This window comes from Aptenodytes patagonicus, chromosome 25 (genome assembly GCF_965638725.1).
Source record: "Aptenodytes patagonicus chromosome 25, bAptPat1.pri.cur, whole genome shotgun sequence".
In the NCBI taxonomy this organism is placed as follows: Eukaryota; Metazoa; Chordata; class Aves; order Sphenisciformes; family Spheniscidae; genus Aptenodytes; species Aptenodytes patagonicus.
The window spans coordinates 3,348,008-3,368,359 of record NC_134973.1 but is presented as its reverse complement, the minus strand read 5'-3'; the positions used below and the strand labels follow the sequence as shown (position 1 = coordinate 3,368,359).

General features: G+C 50.0%; 1 protein-coding gene across 13 annotated transcripts in view; it reads left to right on the top strand.

Annotated features, from left to right (window-relative positions):
- The window catches only part of PTPRS (protein tyrosine phosphatase receptor type S), a 165,074-nt gene that overhangs the window by 131,742 nt on the left and 12,980 nt on the right, over positions 1 to 20,352 (top strand). For 6 of the 13 annotated variants that reach the window (XM_076359506.1, XM_076359504.1, XM_076359505.1 and 3 more), the window contains 10 exons: positions 2,417 to 3,007; positions 3,681 to 3,778; positions 4,305 to 4,558; positions 4,979 to 5,072; positions 5,302 to 5,517; positions 7,266 to 7,423; positions 10,279 to 10,391; positions 12,854 to 12,901; positions 17,088 to 17,185; positions 19,949 to 20,072. In XM_076359506.1, the coding sequence (XP_076215621.1) occupies positions 2,417 to 3,007; positions 3,681 to 3,778; positions 4,305 to 4,558; positions 4,979 to 5,072; positions 5,302 to 5,517; positions 7,266 to 7,423; positions 10,279 to 10,391; positions 12,854 to 12,901; positions 17,088 to 17,185; positions 19,949 to 20,072 (1,794 nt within the window). The remainder of the gene's footprint in view (positions 1 to 2,416; positions 3,008 to 3,680; positions 3,779 to 4,304; positions 4,559 to 4,978; positions 5,073 to 5,301; positions 5,518 to 7,265; positions 7,424 to 10,278; positions 10,392 to 12,853; positions 12,902 to 17,087; positions 17,186 to 19,948; positions 20,073 to 20,352) is intronic. The other 7 variants (XM_076359511.1, XM_076359507.1, XM_076359508.1 and 4 more) reach the window with 3 other exon arrangements.

The following is a 20,352-nucleotide window of genomic DNA, read 5'->3' as shown; positions in this document are numbered from 1 at the left end:
TAATTAACCTGCAAACCTCTGCTCAGGCTCTGGAGGCAGCACAGACACTCAGCCGAGTGCACAGGACAGAGAGGGCTCAGGAGCCCTGGCCTGGAACGCACAGGGCTGGAGCCACGGCTGCCCTCCGTGCCCTTGACTTTTCCCTGTCCTAACTCACATCTTCATCTCATTTTATGTTCTTGTGTTCAGACAAGCGAATGGGATTTCAGCCTTTCTCTCCCCTCTTGCCTCTTCTGCCTAGTTAAGAGAATGGTACACAAGAGAACAAGGTTGCTTTCCAGGACACCAACTCTTGCAGATGTTACAGCAGGGTACGTTTGGATGTCAGCGTCCAGGCTCCTGTCCTCACGCCTCGTAGTGTCAATGCGCTGTCAGAAGCCTTTTCCTTCACTCACCCTCTTCTCCTTCCCCCTCCGGCTTTGCCCATGTTTCTTCTCACTAGCTCCCTGGTTCTCTCTTCTCGTTTCCTTCTTCCAGAGGGTCTCTACCCTTCTCATTTTTCTCTCCCGGAGCCTGTCTCTCTGCCCTCCCTTCCTTGTCATTCTCTCTTGTCACCCTCCCTCATCTCTCCCCATTAGGATTTGCAGTGCAGGTGATCAGTCACAGAGCGATGTTTTCTCCAGCAGAGCAGCTATTACCCAAAACTCAATTTCCCCCAACTTGAAATAGCTATTTTAAAAAAAAATCTTTCAAATGGCTCTGTAGCATTCTTATCTTCTTTGCAGTGTGGAGTCAATATACCTTCTGAGAGGAGAGATTTCTTTCTTTATCATTCAGGGCTAGGGGCTGAATTTAAATACAGTAATACATCCAATTTTCTCCTTTACTGTCCAAACCAATTGCAAAATAAAACAATTCCCCCCCCGTGCTTTCTTCTCACCTTTCTTCCAAACAATATTTGTTGTGCAAATGTAATATTTTCAAGCTCAGCTGATTATAGTAACATTTGTGATAAAATCCAAAACAAAAAGGTAATGGCATTGGTTTTCTCTTTAATGTGTTTCTTCGGCGTTTCCAAGGGAGGCTCTCCCAGCGCTGTTCCCTAGCCATTCTTTGGCAGTTTGAAATGAATAAAGCATTTGTTTCGGAGACAACCCCTCATCCCTGTGTTCAGATGTCAGTCGATGCAGCAGGCAGAGTGGTTTCCCCAGTTTGACTCTGCCAGGATCCCTGACACAGGCAGCATCCTTCCCGGCCGGCTCCCTCCTGCTCGCTTCGTTAGCCGCACTGCAGCTTTCCAACCTGCCGACCCTCAGTCAGACTCGTGCTGCGAGAGTGGGACGGGATCTCTCCTAACTCCATTCTCTCTCCCCCTCCTGTTCAACCAGAAGAAATACCAAGGCGGAGGGAAGGAAACTAGATCTCTAACAGTGGAGTTGAGTGTAAATGACACGTGAGCTGCTGGAATTAATGCTCTGGTTTCTCCAGCTTCAGGAACCTCTGGGCCTACACGTGTCATTTAACTGTGGCTGTGGGCTTGCTTAGCAGTTGGGCAGTGCCAGGGCTCATTAGACAGAGGCACGGCACTGCTGAGCTCCTCCAATATCCCCCCAAATGTGGAGGAACTAACTGACAGGTTAGGGAGGGCTGACAGGTTAAGGGGGGAGCTAACTGAAAACATACCAACACTCGGCTGTTTTTTTCCTTTCTCCAGAGGACAGAAACTGCACAGAGTAAGCAGCAATTCTCCCTACCCTCTGCCTCGCACAGATTTTGGGCTCTGTTTCCACTCTCTGTGTGCTTCCTTCTTTCTGTACCCAACTGGGTGATCAGATGCCTGCCAGACTCGCTTAGCTGGCTTCATGCCTGCTGCTCAGGACCTGGGGCTGCCCAGACTTCCTTTCCCATCCTTCATTACTTCACCCTCAGCTGCTGTGAACTTCCCAGCCTGAGCCAATCTGTTCCGGTCTCTTTCTGCATGAGTTGTGTTGTGTAATGGGGGGGGGGGGAGAGAGAGAGAGAGGATGGGAGTTTGGGGGACTCCTGCGTTCGTTCTTCCCTGCCCTGGGAAGCAATCTGCTCAGGTGATTAGGATAGGAGGCTGGGAGTCAGGATTCCTGAGTTTGTTCTTCCCAGCTGTGGGAGAGTATGTGATCCAGGGATAAGGGAGGAGCTGTGCACACCTTTCCATCCTGAGGAAAGGGAAGAAAATAATTCCAGAAATGTGTCAGCACCTCACAGCTGACACACCGGCAATGCACCTCATTTCCTAAGCTTGATAGAGACCATCCACCTGTACGGTGGGTGGGTAGCAGCAGCAGCTCGGTTTACAGGGGGATACACTAAAGTACACAGAGTCAAGCTGAAACCTTGCCGCTGATTTGAGGAACCTGTTGCTGCAGCTTAAGAGTCTTTGCATCTCCTCACCAGCCACCCTATCCCACGTTTGACTGAAGGTGTCCCTCTTCTCTCCCAGTCCCAGGGAAGCCCATCCTGTCTGTGCACCAGACAGAGGAGAACACTCTTCTGGTGAAATGGGAGCCTCCATTGGATGCAGAAGGCCAGGTGATGGGCTACCGGCTCCAGTTTGGCCGCAAGGATGTCGACCCCCTGGCTACCTTGGAGTTCACGGCCCTGGAGGATAAGTACACCGCTCCCAGCATCCACAAGGGCGCCACGTATGTTTTCAAGCTGGCCGTGAAAAGCCGGGCTGGCTTTGGGGAGGAAGCTGTGCAGGAACTCACCACCCCTGAAGACATCCCCAAGGGTTACCCCCAAATCCTCGAGGCGAGCAACATCACTTCCATGTCGGTCCAGTTTGGCTGGCTCCCGCCTGTGCTGGCCGAGAGGAATGGAGCCATCGTCAAATACACCGTGGCCTACCGGGAAGCCGGTTCTCCCGGCAACCCACTGGAAAAAGACCTGCCCCCCTCCCCAGAGAACTCGTATACCCTCAACGGCCTCAAACCCAACACCGCCTATGATGTTAAAATCCGTGCTCACACCAGTAAAGGCCCCGGGCCATACAGCCCGACCGTCCAGTATCGGACGTTCCAGCTGGATCAAGGTAGGACTTACCGGTTTCTCCTCCCTCTCTCTCCTTGTAACCGGGGCTAGTGCCGGGAGGCAGAGAGCTGGAGAGGTCAAGCCAGGCTCAGCCAGGCTCGTGAGTAAAAGCAAAGCACTCTGGTTTCACACTCAGTCCCTCAGCTCCTCTCTGCCTTGTGCCAGGTAAGTCCCTTTTACCACTTTCTTCTAAGTTAAGTCCGGACACCCTTCTTTCACTGGCACCTGAAGTGGGGGGCCAGTCACTACACAGGTGGGAAGAGCATTTTCTTCAGCTTTTGCAAACAGCCAAAAGAAAACAGAAAAATCAAAAAACCTCAAAAATGTGACCTGGGATGGGTTTCCTCACCTGAGCATGCTCAGAAAGCCAGCACCTCGTTCCTGCAGCAGCCACCCAGACCCATAAGTGTGTGGACAAAGCCACGCGCCCTCCCTCACCCCTCCCTGGGGTTAGGTATAGGGACAGGGAGCACTGGGAGATGGACCTTGGCAAAACTCAAGCAAAGTGTGGAGGAGGGAGCGAGCCCTTCCATTCCTGCAGCAGCAGCCAGACCCAGACTGGCAGGCCCTTTTGCCAGTGCCTGACATTCTCTTCCTTCTCTTTCTTGCTCTTCCTTCCCTCTGCTGCTTTTTCTTTTCCTTTCTCCCCTTCCTCCTCACTTTTCTCTCAGCAGTTTTACCCAAAAACTTCAAGGTGAAGATGGTGACAAAGACATCGGTCCTTTTGAGCTGGGAGTTTCCTGAGAATTACAACTCTCCCACCCCATACAAGGCAAGTGGAAGGGAGGAGTCAGAACTGTGTTCCTTCTCATTTTCCTGGGAGTCTTGTCTGTTGGTTTGAATAAGAGGTTGTAAGAGGCAGGAATTCTGGATTCAGTTCTCAGATACGGACAGATAATGGTTAACCACTAGATCAAGGAGATGGGTTGAAAATCAGGGCTGTTGGTTTGCATTCCCACCTCTGTTACCAAATCATTGCCTCCCTAGGCAAGTTACCACAATTTTCCCATTTCCAGATAAAAATTTCTCTTCCCAGAGAAGTCTCAAGGCTTTGTCCTGCATCTGCCTTATACCTGGGGACCCTCTTGTGCAGTGGGCACAAGAGAGACACAGCTTCCCACTCAAATGCCTCCCATTCTTGTGTTTGCTCCAGCTCTGGCAGAGCTGGGTGGAGTATGGCACAGCTGAGTGCCCCATGTTCTCTGCAAACCGAAGCAATGGGGAGGAAGGAGTTTGGTTGCTTGAACAGTATCAGCCTTGCTGATGGTACAACTTTGCTGCCTCTTCGCTTCCCACAGATCCAGTACAACGGGCTGAATGTCGATGTGGACGGCCGCACCACCAAGAAACTCATCACCAACCTGAAGCCCCGCACGTTCTACAACTTCGTTCTCATGAACCAGGGCAATAGCATGGGTGGCTTGCAGCAGAACGTCGCTGCCTGGACCGCTGCTGACATGTTATCAAAGAAGCCAGAGGTGACCCACAAGCCTGATGCTGATGGCAACGTGGTGGTGATTCTCCCAGATGTGAAGAGCTCTGTGCCTGTCCAGTAGGTTTCTATTAAACTGCAGACGTGGGGTGCTCAGTTTATGTTGCGGGGGTCAGCCATGATGGCTGGAGTCCGCAGTGCAAACCCGCAAGGGCAGTGGCAGCGGGTGTGTTCCCTGAATTTTTAGCCTTGCTTACTGTTGTCTTTTGGAGCTATTTCCCAGAGATAACAAGGGATGCTAAAGAAATGCAAAGGGAATAAATAAGGAGACATCATACGGGGCTGCCACTGAATCCAGGCCCGTTCCAGGAGCAGCAGTAACAACTGTGCTAAATTAAAAATAAGGGGCTTGCTGGATTGGGCCAGTGGGGCTGTTTGGGCAAACCTAGCCTTCCACATCAGTGTGTGCACTCTCTTCTTCTGTGGCTCGTAGAAGGAGATTAATTCCTTCTATTTATTCTGATTATTCCCAACTCTTAGGGCTTACTACATTGTGGTGGTGCCTCTAAGGAAGTCCCGGGGAGGACAGTTCCTCAACCCCTTGGGCAGCCCTGAGGAGATGGACCTGGAGGAGGTGAGTGTGGGTGAAACTGAAGCCAGCTGTAGGGAGAGAGCAAACAGCTGTAATGAATGGGATGGTGACCTCAGAGCCTGGGAGGGGTGGTTTTGGGGTGTCTGTGCTCCACGTTCTGAGTAGCTAAGGTATGGCCAGTCTGAGTGGGATGGTTTGGCTCTCCTTCCTTCCTGCTCCCTTGATGGTGCTGAAGGCATCAGGGCTCAGAGCGTTCCTTTGCTTCCTCCAGCTCATTCAGGACATTGCCAGGCTCCGACGCCGAAGTCTGCGTCACTCCCGACAACTGGACTTCCCCAAGCCCTACATTGCTGCCCGTTTTCGCTCCCTCCCCTCCCACTTCATCTTGGGGGACATGAAGCACTATGACAACTTCGAGAACAGAGCTCTGGAGCCAGGGCAGAAATATGTCATCTTCATCCTGGCAGTGCTCCAGGAACCTGAGGCCGTAAGTGCTGCCTGCTTTCTCTTGCCCTCTTCAGATGCTCGTGCCCCTATATCCCCATTATCAACCAGAGACGGCAGCTGCTCCCTCGTGAGCTGCCGGCAGCCCTGGTGCCCTCCTGGCATTCTCTGTAACTCTCTCCCACCAGATGCCAGAGCTTCAGGTTTTTTTCTTTGTAAAGACCTTCCAGTCCAGCTGTGGAGCTTTTGCATGTGGCTATTGGAGCTGTTTGTGCTTGTGTCTGCATGCAGCAAACGTGCTCTTCCAAGCAGACAGGCTAATGACGCAAGCATCGCGTGCACTGCTTCTGCATTTTGCCAGTCTTCATAGGCAGGACTTGCTACACCTGTGGCTCCAGATTTGAGTCCAGAATGGGGAGTACTGAACTATCCACTCAGTACTACACTCGAGTTCAGAGATCCCTAGGTCAAACCCCTTTACAAAGAGTAATTTCTTGTAAAGGCTGTCCTTGTATTCCTTAGAGCAGTGACCCTAGACATCCTGCTTTGAGAGCAGCATGTCACACGCCTGGTCATTGCTAAGTTCCCCGCCAAGCAGAGAAGGGAGCATTTTTTTATGGAAAATTACATGTGCTCTCTGCTCTTTTTACCACTTCAGCACCTGCTGATTTCAGTGGTGCTGGGTTTGGCTTTATGAAAACAACTGTTTGAATATTTACCTGCCTCCTCCGTCGTGCACAATAGGAAACAGTCTAATACTTTGTTGTTTTTAAATCCCCCTATGGAGTTGTAGCAGGGAGCTATTTGAAATTAAGGATTTTCAGAGGTTTTTTTCCCAAATAAATATTTAGTTGTGTATTTGATATTAAAGGATTAGGCTGACACGCTTCTGAATGGGTTTCTCAATCGGATTACTGCAGCTTGTGGTAATTTCTGCTTTAGAACAGGGTGCTGCATACTCGCTCACAACAGCGTGGATTCACAGCAGCTCCCAAGTATGTAGTGGTATTTCAGTCTTGCTGAGAGCTGATAGAGTTCAAGGACCTAGAGCCCAGATCTCCTGTTCTTGTCCCGTCCCAGACTTTTCACTCAAACCAGGGCATGCCGGTTCTCCTCTGTGCATTTTAGTTTCTGTAGTTTCTGTGTAAGATGGGAGGGAATGCAGCCTTCCTGGAGTCGGGAGATTGTAGCACTCATGAGAACAAGCAGGCAATGCCCGTTAGTTAGGACTCTGATGGGTTTGAATGTGCCTCTGGTTCTCTTCAAGAGCCCAGCTCACTGCAGAGGGACCAGAGGAGACATACTGCATTTTATTAATCTATATTTAACTGTAAGGGCTGGGTTTTTTTTCAGTCACCAGACCAGGCTGTTTCTAAGCATTAATTCTTGTTTTAATCCCTTCCCTCTTTCTCTGTAATCCCATCTGACTGTCAAAATCCAGATGGTTACATGAGAGCTTGGAGAAAGCGTTTGTGTGTTTGTGGCAGTGGAGAGGGCTCAGGGATGTGGTGGAACAGAGGCATAGTCAACTGGTTTTCTAAAAGCACCTTCCTGGCTACAAGATTTGGTGAGCCATAGGCACGAGCCAGTCTACAACTTCACGTGAATGTGATCTTTCAATGGTCTGTCTTGCCTGGACCATTGGAGGAGGGTTTGTGCTACTTGGTTTGCGCTGCAGAGAACTCACATCCTCTCTAGCAATTTCTCTTGTGGAATACTATATGCTTGCCCATTGTTTTCAGTCCCCATTCCATCTCTGAACTCTGTTCCACAATCTTTCATGTCTTCCAGACTTTTGCTGCTAGTCCTTTCTCCGATCCCATCCAGCTGGACAACCCCGATCCACAGCCAATCATTGATGGAGAGGAAGGGCTGATCTGGGTCATCGGGCCCGTCCTGGCCGTGGTGTTCATCATCTGCATTGTCATTGCCATTCTACTCTACAAAAAGTAAGAGATGCTTCTTGCCCAGATCCGTGACCATTCTGAATGTCCCCAGCTCTGGCCCCTAAAGGGGATTTCCTCCTTGGTCCTATAGTTGTCAGCTGAGGGCAAATCCTTCCACCAGCACCAGAGAGAGGAGCCCTAAGGCGCAATGCTGAAATGGAAGGGTCTGACTGGCACAGGAGAGGTTAGCAGTGGGTTGTAGGGACTTGCTGCTTCAGAGTCTACCCCCATGGCACTCTCAGTAAAGCTGTGCTTGTCTGTAGACAGTCTGCTGTGGCACGTGTTCAGTGAGTTTGTCAGGTCTCTTGCCTGTCTCCTCCAGAAGAGCTGCTCACAGCCACAGCCTCGGGCTCCCCTTCCTGTGCGCTCTGGGTGTGTGTATGCACAGCGGGGGTGATGCAGAGAAAGCACCTTTGTGCTGTGGATCAGCAGAGACCTCCATTGTTCCCAAACTGGTTTTCAGCTGGAGTTGGGAGACAAGAACAGCAGCAGCAAAGGTGTAATGTGAGTCTGCAGGAGAGAGGAAGGAACAACCCGTGGAAATCTCTCCCTTTTCCTTGGCTTTCAGAGCAGCTCATGGTGTGTGGATGGGAACGGGGGCCCCTTGAGCACGCACAGGCCACGCTGTGCAATGAAAGAGGAAGCAGATGCTGAGCAAAATAGATCAAGAAAAGGGGCAGGATGGCAGCTATGGCCAGTGCAGGGGTGTCCTTAGCTGGGACATCTAGTACCCGGGATGGAGGGAGTTCTCTTAACCCTGCCCCATCTTTCATCTGCACAGGTGTGTTTGCTTATGCACATGGGTGTGTCTTTTGCATCCCAGGATGTGTGAAGCTGCAGGGCACACAAGTGCTCTGGGGCCAGGTGCTCAGGTGGCCCTTGTTGGTGTTTATTAGCACTGATCTAAATGGGTAACCTGTGCTAGTCCCACCTTCCACCTGTGTTACCAGGGTTAGAGCTGAGCAAATGCTTCCCCTTTCCTCTGCAAGTCCTTTCTAACCTGAACATTTGTCTTGTCTTCTCTCCACTTACTGCTTTCCTGGACAGCAAGCCAGACAGGTAAGAGCACCAGATTTGCCATTTACTTAGGTTCTTTCTTGCTGTGTGTTAGGTAGTGTTTACTGTCTGTGGTGATGGGGCTTTGTTGGTACAGTTCCTACCATTAGATCCGTCCTAACAGACACCCTGTGTCAGACTAGCACAGGACCATGTTTGAATCAGGGCAGAAAAGGCAAAGAAAGCCCAGCTTTCTCCTGCTTGTCCATTCCTAAATATAATGGCCCTTTCTCAAGCTGAGCAGCGGTGACAGTAAATGGCTCATAAAATGTTGGGTTAATGGAGCAAACAAACACTCATTTGTGTTGCAGTCAGAGGTGAAAGCAGGTTTTCTCCATGTCTGACTGCTCCGTGCAGGCTGTCCCTGAGCCACTGGCATACTGGAAGCAGAATCTCACCAGCTGAGCTGTCCTTGCCCCGTTGCAAAAGCTCTTCTTGCCCCATCAGCCAGGGACTTCTAACAGAGTTCGTTTATGACTGCAAAAATGAGACTTATTTTGAACCATTTCCAAGGCTGGGAGAGCTTTCACTGGAAGTAACTGATGGGTTTAGCCAATGAACTGTTAACAGCAGTTTCAGAACTGTGGCAAAAATAAACTACTCCCAAACTGCAAAGTGGTGTAATTCCAAAATGCTGCCCCATGCAGCGCTGGCAGGGCTCATGCCACTTCTTCTAGCTATTAATGACATTAAGGCACAGCTAAAAATGTACTGAATAACCTCCTCTCTGAATAACCTCTAAGTAATTGCCATTATTGCTGCAGGGATATTATTGGAGGCTTCTGTGCAACCCAAGGCAAGGAGCTCTACAGCCATCTTGCTAGAAGGGCTAGGACAATATTTGCAAGCCTCAGGGTGTGGGTACGTGTTTTCTGTCCACTGGAGAAGTTCTGCTCCCAGCAGCTCATCACTGTTCCCTTGCCAGAGGTTATCACATCTTCAGATCAGCACTGGGCTTTGCTTCCAAATTCTTTTCAAGGAGAATGAGCCAGGTCAGCAAAGACTTTTCAACTGCCTCAGCTAACCTAGCCCATTTTGAGCAAAATATATTGGGAAGCACTTACATGTGCAGCTCAGCTGGCAGGTTGGAGCGGGCTTCAGCTTCTGGCAAGGAGGTGAGACAGATCTCAGCAGGCACAGCTGTGATGGGAGAGGATGTGTCTACACTGTTTTTTGAACCCAGATTTTTAGGGTTCTGCAGACCAAAAAAGGTTGAAAACCACTGCTCTGACTTCTCCGTCTGCAGCAAGGCACTGAGAGCTCCTAAACAAGCCAACAGAGCAATATCAGTACTTTATGTCCAAGGTCACAGCCAGGAGATTCTGTACTTTTCCAAATGATTATGTTGGCTCTGGTTCTTTCAGGCTGAAAATGGCTTGGCCAGAATTGGAAGGTTTCTGCTTGCAGAGCTCTGCAGAGTTCAGTGGAGCCTTGTCTGCGCAGGGAGGCTGAGGTGTGAGTTCACAGCACCTCAGCTGCTCCTTGCTGCCTGTCTGTGCTTCTGCTGTGAGAAGGGGGAACTTCCAGACTTGTCTGAAAGCTGCTGAGGGGCTGCTGGGCCGTTGTAAACCCATCAAATACAGCACTGACAAAACCTTCCAAACCTCATCCCTTTTCTGATGCATTTTATGTAACTTACATCCTTGGCTGCATCTGGCCCTGATTTCAGCGGGAGCTGTATTCAGGTCTGAACGTGGCCTGAGTTGCTGAAAAGACTAAAAGGCCCATAAGCTAAGATGCTTTGTGTTTTTGTTTTTTCTTTTTTTTGTTTTGTTTTGTTGGTTTTTTTTTTTTTTTTAAAGCAAACGGAAAGATTCGGAGCCGCGGACAAAGTGCCTCCTGAACAATGCTGAAATCACCCCTCACCACCCTAAGGACCCTGTGGAAATGAGACGCATCAACTTCCAAACTCCAGGTAACCGGCTGCAAACCAGCCTTTCTCACTGGGAAGGCAGGAGTGGAGCAACTGCCCTTTCCTTAGCCCCTTTCTGCCTGCATGAAGGCTGCTGCAGTGCTGCCTTTGAGACCTAGTGCAGCCAAGGAACCTCAAAGCCTTGTCTATGCTAAGCGAGACTGCTGAAAGAAACCTTTGCTGGGAAACCTCAAGGACCTTGCCCAGGCTCTACCCAGCACTAGCAAGGCAGGAAGAAGGGCTTTCCTGGATACCCAGCTAAATTGGTGCATTCTGGGCTAAGTACGCAGCTGCAAGTGCCGTGGCCGTGCCAAGTTTGCCAGACCACCAGTGCTGCCGCGCAGCGCCGTGCCTCGCGCTGGGAGATCCCCAGGGGCGGTGGAGGTGAAGCGTGGCAGGCTGCCCAGCCACATGTGTAACTGGCGCTTCCTGCGTACGTGCCAAAACACTTGTGAGGAGCCAGGCCTGCCCCATGGGTTGTGCGGAGAGAGAAAGGCAGCTGGTTGCTTCGCACAGGCGAGGCAGTGTCTCCTCGCTTAGTGCAGGAGCCATCGCTGCGATCGGCTGCTGAACTAGCGTATAAATGCACTTAACTCCTGGGCAGAGAAGCTCGATGCACCCTCCTTTCTGTACACGTGTGTCCCCATGTACATGCATGTCTAAGCTGCCTGCATGGCACCTCTGCAAGCCACCACTGACATGGCCTGGCACGGGCACGTCCTCACGCAGACAGACACTTGGCGATGCTGAACAGTGCCTGCGCACTGGTACACACCTCTCTGCCTCCGAGTTCCTGGTGCTTGAGGATTTGGAAGGGAATTTATTGTGCTTTTGGGGGGCTGGCTGTTGTTTTCAGTTTGTTTGTATTTTTTTGCTGTTTTGTGCTTGTTAGTAATGTTTCTGCAGCTCCTGTTTCCCCATCCCATCCCAGTCCTGTCCTTAGCGTTGTCTGAGTTTTCTTAGGGTGAGGTTGGCAAGTCAGTAGGTACCCAGAGGGTAGGGATCTTTGGGGAAGCACAAAGGCAGCACTGAGCTGAGGGTTTCGTATCAGAAAGAGTTAGGAACAACCCATTGGTATCAGCCCGAGCTTAGGAATGACTGAGTCTCAGCTGGGGGATGGAAGCAGGTTTAATCCCGTATGCAGGGACTGAATGCAGGGCAGTTCAGCTGCAGTTAGGTCCCTAAATCAGCTCTTACTCAGTGGTGCTTTTGCAGGAGGGTCTGAAGGTGTTTGAGATCTGCAGCAGGAGAGCAGTCTGCTGTCTCTCTGAGCATGTAAGGGACTGAGCAGGGCACTGCTTGGAAAGCTTGAGAGACTCCTGCTGCCCTTTGTATAAGCAGCTTCTTTTGAGCGTCCCCGGCTGCAGCTCAGCAGCAGTTTGCATTTGCCTGGGCTCAGTGTTACATACAGGGTGCAAACAGGAGCTCCCTTTGGGAGTGTTTAGGTTGGCTTCTGGGTGCTCCAGGTGGTGATGTGAGACCTAAGAGAGAGAGCTGCACTCCCCCATGTGAAACCTATGCTGAGATAAAAGCAAAGATAAAAGGTTGTGGCCATCCAGCTTAGCCTGGGTGCTAAGAAGCAGCTGGGAGTGCTGCTGTTTCATGTGTTTCCCTTACTGGGTATTTCTCCCTGTCCCCACAGGATAGCGAAGTCAGCTAAGGGCAGTTCCGAACTGCAGTTAACATGATCGATAGATGAGTGAGTCTGTCTTCTGTCGCCCCTGCTGTTTTGGTCATGCTGTACCTCTGACTTCTTGGTCTAAGAAGCTTGTAAAAGGTAGCTAGGACATGCAAACCTGCCATTAAGGCTCTGCTAGGCAAAAGTCTGCAGAGCTCAAAAGACTGCCCGGCTTTGTCTGGTCTAGCTTTAGAAAGATGCTGCCACCTTTTCTTTATAAGTTTATCTGGCCAAAGAGTTTATCTAGCTAGTTTATTCTGCTATGTAGTTTGTAAAGCAGTAAAAGGTTTTAAAGGTTTTGGGAGAGTTGATCACCTGCCTCCCACGGGATTTTGCAAACAGTTGGGTGAAAATGGAAATGGATGGAAAAATCAGAGCTTGAAGTGTGTTGGTGATGATGGAGAGATTGTGGTGCAGTTTGCAGGGGAAGAATCCATAGGTGCTATCTGAATTAAAGCCATTTGAATTAAATACACTGTGGTTTAGAAAAGGGCCTGTAGGCTCTTCTCCAGCCAGATGACCCGGAGTCCAGCAAGCAGAGAGTCTCTATCCTGTCCCCAGCAGCAAAACAGAGGGGGAATGTGGGAATGGGAGTGTGCGTGAGCATCTGTGCAGCTCGGAGAGGGGAAAGCATAGCACATCTTAGATATCCTGTCCTAGCCTAATCAGCACGAAAAATAACTTTCTTTTCCTCTTTAGATTTATGTTGGTTTTTGTTTTTTTATTAGCATGAAATTTTTAAAAAAGTGTATATTTTATTTATTTATTTTTTTACTGTTTTCTGCAGATTCTGGTCTGAGCAGCCCTCTCAGTGACCCTGAGTTTGACTTTGAAAGTTAGTTCCTGTGTGTTTTTGTTCCTGTTGGTTTCATTTCCCCCCATTATTATTTTTTTTTTCTCTTCTGTCGCTTTCCTTTCCAATTCTGTTTCGTTCCTGTTACTATTTTTTTTTTTTTGCCGGATTCTCTGTATTCCTGCGGTGTTTGCCTCTCTCATCCCTTTTCTGTGCCATCTGTTTGTCTGAACTGCGCTTCCAGTTTTACAGTATCAAATAAACAGGCCTTTTGCAAGACAAGGGTAGTAGCAGCAGAATAGAGTCCCTGGTAGCAGTGTGGGACACTGTCTGTCCTTCTGTGTCTCTTTTGCTGTCTCAGGAGAAAGACCTGGGTTCAAGGCTTCCTTTTCTCCCCATTGTCGAAGATGTTTCATTTCTGAAGCTTGGCTAAATGTCCCTCGTACTTATTCACGGGCAGAAAGCAATCTTTTGTGCACCGGTGTGTGAGCGTTGTATGTGCGCGTGCCTGTGTTTTTGTGTTCATTGCTTCGTAACGTGGGGAAAGAGAAAACTGGAGCTGCAGCTGACGATCCCCTCGCTCTTTGGAGAGAGCTGCACAGGCACCTTTTCATGTCGGATGAGGAAAAGGGCCATTTCCCATCTGTGGCAGGTGTCTGTTCCTTGGCATCAACTTGTTCCAGGAGCACAAAGACTAGAGGCCTCTCCACGGTCCTCCACACCCCCTGGGTTCCGTGCAGAGTGCCATCCAGCCGCGGTGATTTTGCAAGGATAAATGGGCTCTGGCCCATGTAACAGATGTTAGGGTGACGTTTCTGGCGAGTTGGCTGGTGCACAGAGAATCAAGTCTTTTGTGATAAGATTAGAGAGATTCAAGTGATTGAAATGTTAGATGAGACTGGCTCTAAAAGACTTCATCCCCATTAGAAGCCAAGATCCCAGCTTTGCTGGGTGGGTTTTGGGTTTGATGTTGGTTTTTTTTTTACACTGGGCAGGGAAGTAGATGTTGAGGTTTCAGCTGACAAATGTGAAGAATCACAGATGCTGCTTGTGCTCAGAGATGTGAGGGCTGGGACAGTTTTCTGAGTAGTTTAATCCAAATATTGGTCTCTTTGGTATTGAATACTCCTGTCAATACTGTCCCAGTCCACCTGCCACCTCCCTTCCACCCTCTTATTGTAATAGACGGGTTTGGTGGGTTTTTTCAAGCTGCACTGATCCTTGGCTGAACCTCAGCCCACGGCAGCGCTCCCTCTGCCACCCTCGCTGCTGTGGGAGGTCTCCCTGGGTGGCAGCCCCACAGGTAGCCGGGAGGCCGCTGGGCAGAGGAACCTGCGAGCCATTTCCCTTCTTGTCTAAAAAAGAGTTGTTGAATTAAAGCAAACAAAAGAGAAGCTGCTGCAGCTGACGCAGCAGTGCCGGCTGGTACCACTGGGAAGTACTACTGCTCCTGGCTCATTTAATATCAAACTACTCCTGGATCTTAATGGGAACCCCGATGCCCTTGGCATTTTGACCAGGAAAGTGTTTATCGCTGCAGAGGTTTCCGGTCTTCTTTTATTATAAAGAACCCTAGAAATCGATCCGACAAGGAGATTTCTGTCTTTAACATCAGCAAAACAAGGCAAGTTCCCATGTGCTCTCAGCCAGTGTCTGTTTGCTGCGTGGTGGAGGTGAGGGCAGGATGTTCCCCAGCAAAGACAAGAGCTGGTTTTCAGGGGCCAGTCACACTGAGGATTTTTCCTGGAGCTTTTATGAAGGAAACTTGTGAAATGCCGTCAAGGGGAATGTGACTTCTCATTCCAGGTTGGCACAGTGGGCCTTCCCCATGCAGCCCACTTGCTCAGAGGGAATGACTTTTAAGCCAGAGAGAATCTGGGGTTTTTTTTCCTGCTTGCTCATTATTACTTGGGTTTTCTGATCATTTATTTTTTTCCTTTTAATCTACGTGTTCATCATTTGGGATTTCATTTACGGCGCTGTGTTTCTAAGCACACTTCAGCAAATAATCTATAGGTTTTTGCAGCAGAGTCAGGTGGTGGCAGCTGGGCCAAGAGCTGCCTGGCTGCCTCCCAGCCCAGGTGGGAAGAAGTCAGCGAGGGGGTGACCCGCAGAGATCTGGAGACAGCTTATTGAGTTGCCAGAACTTGTTCTGAGTAGGGTTTGGCTTTGCTCTAATGCTACAGCTCAAGGTATGTTTGCTGCCCTCTTCAGCCCTTACTTTTAGAGGCAGAAGGACAGACACTGTGAAAAGTGTTTATAATATTAACATGGTTTGGTCTCTGGCATCTCAGCCAGTGTGGCCCTCCCGTCCCATGTGGGCAGAGAGGACCAGTTTCTCCAAACGCCCCCAGTCTGCATCCACTGCTGCGATACTGGGGTGGATGGCAGCCACCTTCCAGTCCAGGGTGGGAAGCAAAGGAGAAATCTCCTCCACATGCAGTGGGCTACAGGACAGCAAAAGATAACTAGGAGCTTCTCCTCCGTGAGCTGGGAGAGACTTTCTGCCCTGATCCTCAGCAGAGTAGCGTGGAGCCAGCGCAGCCTCCAGAATACTTCGGGGTTATTTTTATGAGCTTTTTTGGTCTATTCCCCCACCACCACCACCACCTTCTATTTTCAGCCAGACTTCCTTGTGCTGAAAATGGGTATCTAGTTAGCTTAGGAGAAACCTGTTGGAGTGGTGGCTCAAATCCCCGCTCTGTGGCAGACTCGTCCTGTCCCCAGGCCTGGGGGAGGCAGCATCTCTGTAGAAGTCACTGTAAAACTGAGGATGTCATGCTTGCTTTGCCATCTCTGTGCTGAGTTTTCAAAGTATCTGACCATGCTGCTGCCACCGCCGCTGCTTTGTCACACACCAACACCCACGGGGCTCGAAATTCTCCCTGGCTTCCATCTCTTCTCCACTCCTCTCCTTCTCATTGGGGGCACTGCCCAGGGCTTCTCGGCATGCTGCTGTCCTTGCCTGTCCGCTGTCATTCGTAGCGGGATCAGCTGGCAGACGGCATGGGAAGCCTTTGGAAAAACATGATCCAATGCAGATGAGCAAAGCACGGAGCGCTTTTCCACCTTGATTTGTAGTGTAGCTATTTGAGATGATCGGACGGGAAGCATCCCTGCTCTTTCCAGAGCTCCAGCTGCCCTTCTCGGAGCAGGATGTGCAAATCACACTTCAGACTGAAAACGGAGCCTGCCTTGGCTGCTCAGCCCCGTTCGTGGCTGAGATGTGCCTTCAGTCTGACCAGTCCGATGCAGCGTGGCCCTCCCACTACCAGTACATCTCAGAGAAGATCGAGTCTGTTCTCTGGCAGTTCTGTCTGCCTCAATACAAGCACAACTACGTGTTGGTGAGAATTGCAAGGGCAGCAGGTGAACCAGGGTCATGAGGCATTGGTCTCCCCAGCAAATTGTTTCCCATCCCCAGACCAAGAAGGGGCAAGAGGATCTTTGCCTCTCCGTCACAAAAGGTAATGACATACCCAGCAGAGACTGCAATGGGGTCGGTACAGCCTGCCCCGCAGGTGGAAAAGGGAGGGCGAGGACAGAGCAGCGCTGGCCATCTGCGGGCTGTGCTGCAGAAGGAACATCATCTACGAGCCATGAGTGGGAAGAGGAGCCAGTGCTTGACACTTCCATACCTGGTCGCGCTCTTGGAGCAGTGAAGGTTAGACCGCTGCGTCCGTGAGCTCACCAAGAAGCTTACAGAGCCAATGTTGTGCAAAGGACAATTCCTGAAAAGCCTCCCCTGCTTCCCCCCATCTGCATTCCCTTCCCCTGCCCCACATCACCATGGTTGGCTGGATCCCTGCCCCTTCCCTTTTGTGTTGGAGTTTGTTTATGATCGTTGTGGGTGCTGTAACATTTGCTGCGTAGGTTCCTCTGGCAGCGTTTGCTCATTTTAAGTCCACTATTGGAATCGCTAACACGCATCTGCTCTTCGGATTTTCCTTTTTGTTTTGCTCTGATTTACACATTGAAAATGGGGCCATCATGGGAACACTCTCATTTTACTGGTGTTTTTTTTTTATTTCCTTGATTTTTATTTTTTACTTCCAAGGACACAATTTCGAGCCCTGAATTCTTCTCTTCTAACCTCCCTACTTTCATTGCAGATCTTACATTGTAATTTTTTTTCTTTTCTTGTTTCTTCTTTCTTATAAAATGTGCAACAGTTGTGAATTTTAGTTATTATTAAATGAGATTCTTTTCCTGCTGTCTTGTCTTTTAGGTATGCTCAGCCACCCACCAATCCCCGTTTCCGAGCTGGCTGAACACACAGAGCATCTCAAAGCTAATGATAACCTGAAATTGTCCCAAGAGTATGAGGTATGAGCGAGAGTGAGTGCTGTGCATGGGTTCGCAGAGCCAGGGAATTAGGAAATTCAGACAGGCCCTCATCCAAATAAACATAGCTTCATTTTAAGGATCTGGTTAGTTGATATAAAAAAAGCTGTTTATGTATTTAAAGTTAAGTACTTGCTCAGTGCTTTGCTAGGTTAAATTCCAGATCATAGAAAAGGAAGAGGCTTGGTTCATGAGCCGTTCCCTGTCCAAAGAGTGGGCATCTTGGACAGGGTGTGAGCTCCCTTCGTGGAGGGGGATGCATTTCTGGAAGATGACTGCCAGACAGACAGGATGGGGTGTTGTCCTTGGGGGTGCCTGTGTCTTGCTGCTGAACATGGCGAGGACCAAGCCAAGGAATGTGATACCCAGTTTTAGATAGCTGAAGTTAGGTGAGATGAACAGTAAGTCCTCCACAGCTGACGTGATCAGCAGCCGCAGAGCTAAAGCTGAGAAAACAGGATGATTTGTGCCTTTCTTGTCTTCTCTGGGGTTTTTGTGCTCTTTTTTCTCCTTCCTGCTAATGTTTGGTTACTCAGATGGGTTTCTGTGGGTGACCAGCTGCGGCTGCTGGACTTGTATTTCAAATTACTATCTCAGTCTGTAAAATTCCCACCTTGCTGGGGCTGACGGGTCGGGTCAGTCCCAAGGCAGACCGAGGGGGGAAGGCAAAGAGCATCATAGCCCCCACGTTACCACTGCCGCTACATAGCGTGGCATCCTTGTCGCCAGACGGGGAAGGGCTGTGCGCTTGCACAAACCTGCTCCTGTCCGCTCACAGTATTGTGGCTGCATCAGCACCGGTTAAATCCCAGTGCAAATGCCCGGTGCTGCTGGGGCCATCGGTATGCGGGCTGCTTTTGTTGCAGATTGAACATATGACTGATTTTTTTTTTTGTTGTTGTTGTTCAAAGACATAAAATGCCCCAATATTTTTAGGCTAGTCTAGGCTGCCTAGTTCTGTTTGCAGGCAGAGAGTGAGGGGATATTTTCCGAACAAAGGACTGGTTCTGGGATGCCTTCTCCCCGGTCTGGCTTGCAAACATCAGCATGCTTGAAGCAGCTCTGTACTCACAGCTCCGCACCCATGAAAGGGGGGGGGGGCACGCGTTGGAGAAGGCACATTTGCTCTCCTGGGGTCTTTCACCCCACATTGGGGCGCGGGAGGAGCAGCAGCCTGTTAATATGCTCTATCCAGATTTCAAAGCCTGATTTGCATAATGCAATATCCCAAGTGCCCTGGCTTTGTTCCAGCACAACCTCCTCTAGTGGGAGAGCCAGAGCTAAACAAACATCGCTAATGAAATGAATGCGAGGCAAGATTAGAGGGATAGAGAGCAAACAGACACATTACAACAGTATAAATACCCATTAGTTAGAAATGCTCTGCAGCGAGAGTGCAAGAGGACGTTTGTGTCGGGTGGTTTTGTACCAGTGTTGCCACGGCCACCAGAGCTGCGCAGTGCCCGGGGGACTCTGGGGTCGGCACAGGCAGGGGAGGGCAGAGGGAGCGGGTGCCTGGCAAGGGCCGACCCCTGCGAGCTCAAAGGGACGAATCCAGGCAGGCGTGTGTGGGACCCTCTTCCCACCGGCCAGGGGTGGCGGGCAGGGAGAAGGAGAGCGAACAGCGGGAAACACAACTCGGCACGCTCCTGCCAAGCCTCCAATTGAGGAAAACCCCTAGGGCTCTGCAAAATGATGAAGGAATTAAGCCCTTGTTTTATTTAATTCTCTGGCTGAGGATTTAGAGGTAAACGTAATTAACCTAATTTCCATATCTGGGACAGCTGGACTTCAGGAAAAAAAAAACCACCACCAAACCTGGCATAAATTACCAGGACAGGCAGAGGGGATTTTTCTTTCCAGTGCATTTCATTGTTTACTCCTTCATCCCTTCTAGGAAAAAGCCACGTTCATTCAGGTTCTTGGGGCCAGGGTCCTTACCCCTTCTCTGTCCGGGGAGATGCACTCCTCCCGCCCTGCTGAGCAGGCAGGTGCCTGCCCCTGCCAGACTCCCGTGGTGCTTCCTTGCCCCTTCGCACCTGGGAGACCTTTGGCACTGAGTCTTTGTGGTCCCAAGTCATGCCGCCTCTGCTCTTCGTGGAGCAGCCTGGTCCCTCCTGCTGCCCATGACAGCAAGGTTTTTCCCTGATGTTTCATGCCCCACTTACACACAGGGTTATAAACCTTGTCCTAGCTTAAATATCTTCTTCTCCAGGTATTAGTACTCACCAAGGCACTGGTATATTTATGCCCTCTTAATCGATGTTTAGTTTAACCATGCACAGATTTAGCCTCTTCATCATTTCATAAATACACGCTGATGTGATTGTTCCTGTTGTTCTCTCCCAATTGCCAGCCGTTTATCAGTGTCAGTAACGCAGGGCTGTGACTAATCCAATGCAGCCTCAGCAGAAGTACGATCCAAAGCCTCTGTATTGCAGCCTGAAATTGCACTGATGCTTTTGCCACCGGGTTGCACTGCATCGTGCCAGAGGGGGAATTATCTCAGGTATCACTCTGGGTGCGCTTGGGGCCAAGGGAGATGGGACGTGAGCACGCTGTGCCACCAGGCTGGGGCTTTCCCACAGCAAAGATCAGTTCTTGAGGGAAGCAAACGGTGACTGCTGCGTTCCTCAGCTAGATCTTCAGAGCCATGATCTGTCCCATGTGGAACAAGGTATTCGGAGCTCGATTTGCTGCTTTTCTCCTCTCTGACTCTTCCGTTTTCTTTCCCAATTCCTCCAGTCCATTGACCCTGGCCAGCAGTTCACCTGGGAGCACTCCAACCTCGAAGTGAACAAGCCTAAAAACCGTTACGCGAACGTGATTGCCTATGACCATTCGCGCGTCATCCTGCTGCCCATTGAAGGTACTGTAGCATCTCTACTCCTACATGTTAGCACTAGGCTGAAGTTGCTGCAGGGAAACATATTGCACATGCTCTTCTCCCTTCCCTGTTACCCTCTATTTATATTAGCATCTTTTAGCATCTCCCTGGGAGTTTAGCAAGCAGGAGATGTCTCCGTAAACCACGCATTTGTTATATTCTGATGACTGACACATTCCCTGGAGCTGCAATCTCTCATTTTAAGGGCTGGTTTGTCAAGAACCTGTCTTCGCTTTACTTGGAGATCCCTGCTCCATACGTT